General features: G+C 42.7%; 1 protein-coding gene across 1 annotated transcript in view; it reads right to left on the reverse strand.

Moving 5' to 3' along the window:
• The window catches only part of LOC144139911 (uncharacterized), a 45,257-nt gene extending 36,504 nt beyond the window's left edge, over positions 1-8,753 (reverse strand). The window contains exon 1 of the mRNA XM_077672138.1: positions 8,676-8,753. Coding sequence (XP_077528264.1) covers positions 8,676-8,753 — 78 coding nt within the window. The remainder of the gene's footprint in view (positions 1-8,675) is intronic.
• Positions 8,754-10,860: the final 2,107 nt, after the last annotated feature.

A 10,860-nucleotide genomic window follows, 5' to 3' on the forward strand; every position in this document is an offset into this window, starting at 1 on the left:
TCCACAGAAAGACATATTTCGCGCAAGTTTCAATTTTTTTTGTTTCAATAGCGCAAAGATACATGATTGGCATGACAAATTTTAGGAAACTCCAAAAATATAAAATAAAAAAATCGCGGAAATAGCAAGTTGCATGACCTTCCCATACACAAAAATGCCGTTAGCGGAAATAACGCCTGTAATCTTTATAGTAAAGCGTAATTAGAGGTAACTGGGCGGAACTTTTTTTGAAAGGCCTAAGAATACAAATCACAAAAAGAAAACAATGGTGAACTGTGTAAAGCCCTTCGGTTTCACAAAAATGCAGACTTGGCCCAAAAATAACCAGCAATCGCTGTATTAGCATAAACACATATATTTGTGAGCCCGAATTTAGAACGACCAAATAGTATGGCTGTGAGAACTCACACTGCAGACAGGTGTCTTAGGGTTGCCTCGCATTAGAAGCCAATTCTCATACTTATTCGAGATTTTTTGTTTATAATGCTCAAAAGTTTGTTTTGTTGTTTCTAGCTAATAAAGGCTGGAAACGCCCACAACTTTGGATGCGTTACGAGGCACCTCTGACTGTTCTACAAGCAGCCACAATTTATGAAGCGCAAACTACCGATAGCTAACAATCTCAAAACGGTGTAATGATGCTGAAGGCAAGTTTCGGTGGTTTAACTTGTTAGGTTATGGCATTGAGCATTGCCCTGAGAAAGAGTGGGCTTCCCCGGAACAGAGAATATTCAATTTCTCTTGTTTCAGTCCTGTATAGACTGCACACAATATTCAGTTCGATCGTGTGAATGGGTAGGGTTAGTGTGACACCAATCATAGTATACCCAAGATCACGATTGGTTTCCCATTAAGATTTTCCTTTCAGCTTTGTTCAGGACAAACACAACATTATAACCTCGGCGTACACACCTAAAGGGTCGATGTTTTTATTCACAGAAATTTACCCTTCCCAACCTGCCTTTTCTAAGATCTTTCACCAGACATTGAAGCTATCAGCGGACCGAACGCGCGCGAGGGAAGAAACACCACAGATACATCCCTACAACTGATACTGTAATCAATCAACTAAAGAATTGTCGTCACTATCGGTTTTCTACACCAACATTAGCAGCTTAATTCCTAAGCGCCAGCAATGATTTTCTTGCCTGTACGATAAAACAGGGACATCTTGGTGCAAACTGAGGTGAGGCTTTATATGCTGTGTTTTGACATTACTGGCAAAGAACATGAAACAAGACAAGCTTCGGTGTTTTCAGTTAAGATAGAACACACATAATGGAATGTAGTATTTTAATTACAGATAAAAACGGTATCGTCATGATTTCTTAAAATAAACGCCTTTAAATATGTCTCTTCGGCTGCCTGCGGGACGGCTGCCGTCAACGTCTTAAGAGGGGCCTGCTACCACCAAGTGTCTCCAATCTATCTTTCCTCGAGGAACTGCGTAAAAGAATATTGATGAGTTTGGAGCAATGTCCCGGTGATATTAAATGAATTTACAGACTTTAATTTCACTCCGTTAGATTGTTAGCTCCAATCAGCCCCCTGGCATGGTTCAACTAATTTTATAAACATACCTTAAACATCAACCTGTTGGGAGGTATAAGCGAACAGACTCATGCTTCTAACAGCTTGTATCTGGTAGTAACCACATCCCTTAAAATCACATGATCCGTGTAAAAGTATGTCGAGGAGTTTGGACCAACGTCCCGCTGATATAGAATGCAGTTACAAAGACTTGAATTTCACTTCGTTAGATTCTTATCTCCAATCAGGCCCCTAGCACGTTTCAATAATTTTATAAACATAACTTGAACTTCATTTTGTTGAAAGATATAAGCGCACAGACTCAAGGTTCTAACAGCTTGTATTTGGTAGTAACCACATTAATTAAAATCATAGGATCCGTGTCATACTTAAACGGTTCCAGTAAACATAGGATGCGGCATTTTGCCTCCCACGCTCCTTTACCTTTTTCCGCAGTCGACAATAAATATTACGTCGTTATAAGGAAGCTAATTAAACAGACATGAAGCACATTGGATGATTACTTAAAAAAGTGTTTACGCTCCTTAAGTTCAAAGTGCATAAATGACCTCTCGGTGATTTCTAAGAACACGTACCCGAATTGGTTGAAAAACATGTATATTTTAGCAAACAACTCGGACAACTATGACACCCACGGAAACGTTGTGTATGCCTACATGGCTGCCTGTAGGGATGCCACTGAAATCCCCGTTGCCGCCCATTCCAAAACCAGCCGTGGGAGGCTGCGGCCTGCTCCACACTGTTCCCACTGAACCTGCGGCGCGTTCACGACTGAACTTAACCGTTTGCGTGCGTTCAAAACACATATAATGTGAAATGGTCACCCTGTTCGCAAATATGATGCATTTAGTAAATTGTAACTGTTTCTCCCTCGGTCTTAGTGGGATACATTCGGTCGGTATGAGCGGTCAGGTGTGTGTCACAGATTAGTGTCGCGAAGCCCGTATATGCATGGAACTGATTGCAATTCAACTGCAGGGAAATGTTCTAACAGTGCTCTCACAAGCAGCGTTTCCTCTGGTGGTCATGTCTATGGCTCTACACTACGATGTAAACCGGTTTGTGTGCCCAGGTACTCAGCGGAGCCCTCATACCTGACAGCACACCAGTTTCGCTTGCCAATACAATACCTCGGATATTGTTCACTACCCTGTAGAAGCAATGTAGCATAAATTTAACGAACATTCAATAAAAGACGTGCGGTGCAAAGTACAATATTATACCCGAGAATAGGTACCCAAGGAAGATTTTTTTACTGGGTTATCTTCTCCTTAGGTAAGCCGCCGCAAACGTTCATTGTCTTCTGCGTGTATCCTAACTGTCCCTATTCTAACTGTCCCCTCTGTGACTCCCTTTACGCAATAAGCCACGGCATCTGGCCTGTCCTCTTAGCCCATTCCACGCCATCTCCAGCGTCGAGCAGTGGGAGGACGCGCTCGCCTGCTCGCAACCGGGGGTGCAGCGACTTCTGGTTGACCGAACCACCGCTGCCGCCGCCAGCCTTTGGCCGGCAGCCACCACGCGTTCCTACTACACTTGCTTGGAAAATACAGTGATTTCTCTTTCTTTCTCTATCCCTTCGTCGGAGACCCGGCTCTGGCACCTGACATAGATTTTCTAGCTTGCTCCTGAAAGCTCTCCATGAGTGGCAAGCTGAGATCGTTTCGTCCGTTGGCCTAAACATATTTAAAAAGGTAGCACGTTCTCAAAACAGCGGCTACCGGGATCGCGAAATCGACGTCTGCAGCGCGAGCTGCTTGGGGCTGTATACTTCCGGTGCGAGCGTACGTGAACTGGTGAGTAGAACAACACACTAGAGATCACCTCACAAACGCTGGGCAGGGTGTTCTAGAAGGGCAAGTTGGATGACGCCGGGTGCTCGTCCCGAGGCGCATGCTCACGTGCACTCGGTAATTTTATTTCTTTTTTGAGTGCCCCTCACGTGCGTAAGCCCACGCCCAAGCCTAGATGCTGCCGGGCGCTCCTCACGTGATTCACGCTCACATGCTGTTGTATTTTCTGCTCTCAGTATTTTCTTTCTTGTGAGCCAATGACGTGGCGGAAGCAAACAAAAGCCTGTATGAAGCCGTGCGCTCTTCACGAAATGCACGCTTACATGCGCGCCGAATTTGTTATTTTTTCTGTTCCAATCAAGAGCTTAAGGAACAGCCCGGCAGTGTAAAGATCCGGAATTTTCGTAAAACATATTAACAGGCATTTTTCGTGTCCATCAATGTTTTTCTGTAAGAAAACGCTTTGCCATGTTTTAAAAGTAATTCTAGCAACCCCCAGCCGAACATATGTCCTCGAAGGCACGTGAAATACTCTGTTTGAAAAAGGCATCGCTGAATTTAAAAATTAACAGAACTTCAAGGTTGGCAGGTACTTTATGATTTTGTAACTTCAGAAAAGTTATGATTAGTTGGAGATAGTTTAAATCCTTCGCTTTACTATCCCACTTCTGGAGCATCACAATTATTACCACAACTTTGGAAAGGTCATTGTCCATGAAATTGTTCTGTGTGAGTTTTAAAGTTTTTCAGCAGTGCACCACTGTTCAGCTTGCTTCAAATATTAAAATATTTTTCGAAACAAACTGGAATGGTCACTCACTAAAGTGTTCAAGCAAACATTTTACTGTATGTGATCTCAAGATGGCATGCAATCAATCCATTGTGCTCGGCTATTTAACATGGCTTAGTAAAAGCCTATGCTGCCACAAAAAAAAATAGGAGTGTCCATGTGTGTCTCGCCAAAATCTTGCACCTTTTGTGCTTTTGCGCCTTAATAGTCAGTAGAAAAATACTACATTCTTAAGCATCATACACCTTTGTTTCACAAATTCTAAATGAAAAATGAGCCGTTATTGAAGCTAGCCCAACTTCCCTGAAAAAGAAACCGTGTGCAGCAGTCGGGATCGTTCGCGAGGCCTAAGAAGCTGCTGGGATACAAAATAGACGTTCCTAGTGTTGGTCTACGAAGTTAAACGTTCCCGTTATGGGTTATATTTTCAATTTAGGCTTATAAATACATAATGTCTTCAGATATCAAACATACATCCTGCGCGTTTTTGATAATGTTGCTTGAATTTCACGCCATTTGCGTATGTTGGGCTACTCGAATTACCAATGCTAGATTTAGGCAGATAAATCATCTTTAGTTTATTTTATTCAGCAAAATTATTTATCAAGAACGAATTTTATTGGAGGCTCCAGGTTCGCGGCCAACAAAGTTCTTTTATTGTATCAGAGCCATGAGCACCGTCTGCTTCATTATACCTGCAATGCCCAAAGTGGGGGATGAATTGCTCCCGTTAAGGTAAAAACTCGATAAAACACACAAAATGCCAATAACGCTACAGTTTGAACTGTTGGAAAGATCATTCTTTGATATGTTGTTTTGAGGCCGCAAAATAAGGATGTTGCTATAAAGCCAGGTCATATGAGCCAATCCAATCCACTGGTCATGACCTTCGGCGTGCAACAAGTGCAACTGTCGGACGCGTGCTGCGCCATTCAGTTTAAACGTCTATCAGGATGTGAGCCTTGAATATTACTCAAATGCCTACTGTTGCTACTGTGAATGAATGAAGACTGTGTGCAGCCGGGTGAATTGTATTGTCAACGCAATTCGTCTGCAAGAGCTCTGCGAGTCGAAAGCGCGACGACAGTTGTCAAGGATGCAACGCTATTTTGACCATGGCCATTGCGACTTTGTTCATTGCCTTCAATTTGTGAGTATTGTGCACCTCAACGTCATTACTAGTAAAATATCACGCTTTATCAGTTTTGCCTGCATATCTGTGAAGAGGCATTTAAGCTGTTCTTTGTTCCTGGCGTTATGTGAAACGTGCCTTCGAAATAAAGTGTTGGCGTTAGAGATGGCACGGAGCAATAAGTAGATAACCAGTTGCGCTTTCTTTTATATTAAAGATTTTTTGTACAGCGCTTGTTGCCGTTGCGTACGCTAAAAGATAAATTTTTGCTTCCCGCTACGTAAACACCGCGAGGGGAGTTTTAGTACAGCGTCTCATCAGTTTTACGTAGCGACCCGCTAATGCACACGGCGCCTTCTCTCGAATGTGTTGCGAAATGACCCTCCAGCTGATCTGCTGGTAGCAGAGTACCGGAGTGCTTAGACATTTTACGACTATTCAAACAAGTGCAAACAAATAATGTCCCGTTCGTGTTGAATGCAACAGGGCCACAGCACGACATAAATATTGCCTGAGTACTTTCTATAAAGAAAGTGTTGAAGCTTAGCGGAACATCTTTGGTGCAATCGCACAGACCGCCCTGAACCGAATGCCCGGGTTCGACTCGTACATTTTAATAAACTTCAAAACAATCCAGAGTTGCGATTTGAACGAACACAACGTCACGAAATGTGTTGGAAGTTGGAACCACGATTGACCGGCGAACGGTTGCCTCCTCCTGCCCGTCGCAAATTTGGCACTCACTTGGTGCGCGGTTTGCGGGGTCCAACAGCCAGTCACTTAAATCTGGCGCGGAAGCCAAGAAAGCTTTTAGCCACGTACACTGTACATACACGATGTGAGGTTGAGTCGTACGTGGCTCGAGAAAGATAATCCAGAGCATGGGAAGCAATGGCCACCGCAGAAGCACAACGTTGCATCTCATCGCGAACGCTCCCACAGCAAACACACTCACACACCGCTTCGTTCGCTGGCCTGGCTACAAAGCTTCCTTTCGTTTCGACAGTCAGCGATGTCACGACGATACAGAGGTACGCGAGGGAGATGTGCTAAACACGCAACGTTTTAAAAATGTAGGATCCAGGAACTTTGGCCATCGGGAGCAAATTACTGTCGACAGAAAAGCGGAACCGTGGTTGGTTTTTGCGCTACATGCCGCCATGTTGGAAAGGCAAGCGGCCTTACGTACGCACGCTATTTCACTGAAAGTGCGTCCGCTCGTCTTTCGTTCGCTAAACGCAGAAACAGCTTAACGTATGGCGCATGCGCAGTGAGAACCATGCAAAGAAGAAGCGTTCGATACCTGTTTGCGTAAGGTTGCGTACGTTATCTTAAAACTCTGTAGTTTCCGCCCCATCCGCTCCGTTGGCTCCCGCCTTCTCTCAAAGCAACCAGCCGAAGGTCGGGACCTTGTGGAGCGTGCTTCAACAAAAACCGTTGTTGGCGATGCGATCTTCATTGGATTAACGGCACCCGTAGCCAAGTACATAACAAGAATAGAAGATAGGACAAAGCGCTGAACTGTAACAGAGTTTTAATCAGGCAAGAAGACGTTAACCGCGACACATCTGATAGGAATGGTAACACCACCTAACGTAAACATCATCTCGCGCACTACCACCTATACCCATTACTCCTACTTGCTCCGCAATGCTGATTTGCCACACTATCCTAGCTGTGTGGATGTTTTGTTCATATTCTTTAGCGCAGCCTCATTTTCCACTCGAAAATAAAGGCACAACACTTTAGTAGTGTCTTTGGGATTTGTTTGTGTTCGCAGCATAAAAGGCTCCTTCTGTACCGTCAGTAAAAAAAACAGAACAAGAGATTGTTCACCAGAACAAGGAAACCCTGATGTGTGGCAGTGATGTAATGAACACGAGTAGCAGCGATTTTCATTTTTACATCCTGTGTGTACATAATGCTGCGATTTGGGCGTAGAAACAGTAGAATGAAAAAAATTGTGGGATGGTACTCAACACGCAATGGAATTCAAGGGCCCAACCACTAAGCCCGCAATGGAATGGAAGGTGACAGGTATAACATAAAGCGACAAGAAGAGAGCGGAGTGGATCAGAGAAAGAACGCGTGTTAAGGACATATTAGTAGAAATTAAGAAAAAATTGACGTGGGCAGGGCGTGTAATGCGAAGACAAAATTATCATTGGTCATTAATGGTAACGAGTGGATCCCTTGAGAAGGCAAGTGTTGCAGGGGGTGTCAGAAATTAAGTTAGATGGGCAGATGAGATCAACAAGTTTGCGGTGGTAAATTGATCACAGTTAGAGCAGGACCGGGGCAATTGACGATCTATGGGAGAGGCGTTTGCCCTGCAGTGGGCAGTCCATTGGCTGGTGATGATTATGACTCACTTTCAGTCCTTCAGCATTTTAAGCATAAGCAGCTTAAAAGAATGCAATTGTGACATTTCTATTTTTACCACACCATTCTGCTGAATATAGCAACCTTGTTTTGGCACAAGTTGATGTCTCTTTTATATCTAGCGTTGAACACCAAATGCAACAGCACACTCGTAACAAGGCTGACTGCCAACTTGCACTTGGGGAAGACCTACCCCGAATAGCATGCTATACAGTCCAGTCATCCCACATATCCAACAAACAAAGCCTGGTGTATGCCGTAAAATTAAGCCAGTGTCAATTGCAGATTGCGTGTATCATGTTTTACTTAACGTGCATATTGTTTGCGTCCCGATTATTCCGTTGGCCAGTCATGTTTGCTGCCTAAATGCCATCCAAGTTCTTATATATTGCGTGTGCTTCATTGCTTTCAGAAAGATTTCTTTACTTGTTTTGCCCATGCAGCTCCTGGTGCAAGCCAATGCCGTCTCATGCCCCACCCTGCACTGCATTGTAGGAATTGGGCGGTAGGTGCTTTTATCTGGCCTCATTACTGTCTATTGATGCATTGTTGAGTAGAAAAAATATTCCGCTTGCTTCGGTTCAGGGTATAGTAGGTGCAGTAGTAGCCAAATTCGGTGTGGGGATCTATAATTTTGATTTCATTCCCACCCGGCTTTTATGCAATGCCGCAGCCACCACCGTCACAAGGCCGTTGTTTAAACGCAAAGGCCACTGAAAGAACATAAACAAAATGCACTTAGGATATTGAAAGCCTGCGTAAAAAATGGACTACAATCGAATTATAACCTCGGCAATTCGAATACAGCGGCCCCTAGAAAGTTGACACAGAGTTTAAATTAAGGGAAGACTGTTGTAATGTGATTGTGGAGTAAAAAGTTCTTGCACTACTTTGATGCTTCCGGCTGTAAAACGTATACTTCAACAAAAATGTTGACCTAACCGGACAAGCGAACAGGACAAAAGGACGAGTTTTTCAGTGATGTGTTTTCGAAGGTTTAGTTATGCATATATACCAAATAGCCCACCTCGCCATTCTGCTCCAAGATGAATACGTACATGGCAGTGACACCGTTAGTGTTTGTGCATCTTTCCTTCTGCCACATTGTAAGGACATGGCTTCATCCCTGTACAAATTGCCACTTCAATAAACCAAGCAGTTAGGGTACACACAGAAAAATATTTTGCAAATTAAGATGAGACCTGTAGCGGGGCTAAAATGTCCTCAGAGTCCCCCATTCACGAACTATTGATCTACTCAATAGTGGTACCTCACATCAGCAGTCATAGTTAGTTTTAAGGTTGCCTTAGTAGTGCCCTTGCTGACTTTAAATATACCCACTCCGCTGGCTTCCTGTCTCTTGTTGTTACAGCCATAATCTAGCGTTTTATTGTCTCCTAAGTCGTCCTTATTTAAGGTAAACCCTTTTAGAGAGCCTGGAAGTTTCTGCCACGTATGTGAGTACTGGTAAAACGCAGCTGTCCTACACTGTCTTTTTTAAGGACAATAGTAGGCGGCCATTCTCTATAATACCAATCTTAGAAGCTGTATTAACAACACAGATTTCCCTGTACCCATGCCAGATTGAAGAACTGGCTTGCAAGGGAGGTGCTACTGCAACAATCTGCACGAGGCGTCTGCTCCTGTTGACGGTCCACTTGGCTCAGGAGTTCTCCTGGTTTAGGAAAAAGAGAAGCACGCTTTTGTCCAAATGCAAGTGGCATCCTGCAGGGTGTGTAGCTAGATATATTCGTGTTGTTACTGACATCAAATTTTTTCACCAGACAATGTATAGGGCCGAGATTAGCATTGTCAGTCACATACTGCGCAAATATCAGCTTTTTCGACAACCTGCGGCTTAGTTTTTATTGCTAGAAGAGGTAATGAATTTCTTTCCACCCTTGGACAATAAAAATTTTAATCACTTTCCAATCAATCCGGTCTGCAACTATTTTGGCAGTTTCTGGCACCACAACAAAGAACGCAAACTGTTCAAGAATCCCTACCATAACTGATGATGGAGGCGTGCACCATTGAACCACCATTGAAATATTTCCGTGCTTCCATGCGTTTTTATTCTGTGTTATTGTTCTTTGAGCGCATCACTTGGTGTGAACTACGTAGTCGTCTAAATCTGTCTTGTTGTAACTATTATTCCACCATTTCTCTGTTCCCTATTTTTTCGTGTGTTCCCAAATCATATCACTTTGTGAGACATATTGAAATAGTGTAACTGTGTAACTTTGTAACCAGAATTCAATTAGTTGTTTCGAAAGTTTTTTTGCTGTTTTATTGTTGTTCTGACATTTCCCTAAGTGTGAAGCATTTCATAACCTAAATGTTTACTGCTCTTGTAACCGCCGTACCGTCATTTCCGTATACACACCTTTTCTAGCGTTCATAAGCATTTCTCTAGATGTTCGTTTCTTTAAATACCTTAAATTTGTATGGCACTCAAAACCACAGCTCAACACCACTTCTGTGTTTCCAAGGTATTTTTGTTTTATTGTTCTCCAAACTTTTCACTAGATGTGAACCATTTATTTGAAATTTGCTTCGTTTTTGTAACCACCATTCAATCATTTCTTTGTTTCCACACCTTTATTGCGTTGTTTTCCATTCACTTCACTTATTAAGAGATATTTCAAGTTGCATAACTATCTTGTGCTTGTACCCTGGATTTATATGTTTCCTTTTTTTTCCTAAATTTTAGAAACCTTTCTGCTGTGTGTGACTTAATTAGAGTCATAAATATTTGTACCATTCTTGTAATTACACAATGCGTACCCTGGGAGCTAGGGCAGATAGAAATAAAAATTAAAGTGCTTGTGTTGCGAAAGCATATTACATAATTTTGAAGTCAATATAAACTGTTTTACCTGAATTCTTTTGGGTTTTATATGTACTTTGAAAGCTTTCTTACTACCAAGCTGCACTTACAACTAGCTTGGAAAGACTGTCATTTTATTAGTTTGATTTTTGAATTATTTCTACCGGAACTGTTTTGTGTTTTATGTGTACTTTGATAGCTTTCTTACTACCAAACTGCAATTACAGCTAGGTTGGCAAAACTGTCGTTTTAATTAGTTTGATTTTTGAATTGTTTCTGTCATAGTTTACTTGCAGAAGGCCTCTACAGCCGTGATGTGTGGTACAAATCGATGAGGCTACCGTGGTTGCTTTAGTGTCTAGGGCACTTGTGCTGATCAGGA

The sequence above is a fragment of the Haemaphysalis longicornis genome, unplaced genomic scaffold (assembly GCF_048455015.1).
Source record: "Haemaphysalis longicornis isolate Haplotype H1 unplaced genomic scaffold, Haemaphysalis longicornis Haplotype H1 scaffold_5, whole genome shotgun sequence".
Lineage (NCBI taxonomy): Eukaryota > Metazoa > Arthropoda > Arachnida > Ixodida > Ixodidae > Haemaphysalis > Haemaphysalis longicornis.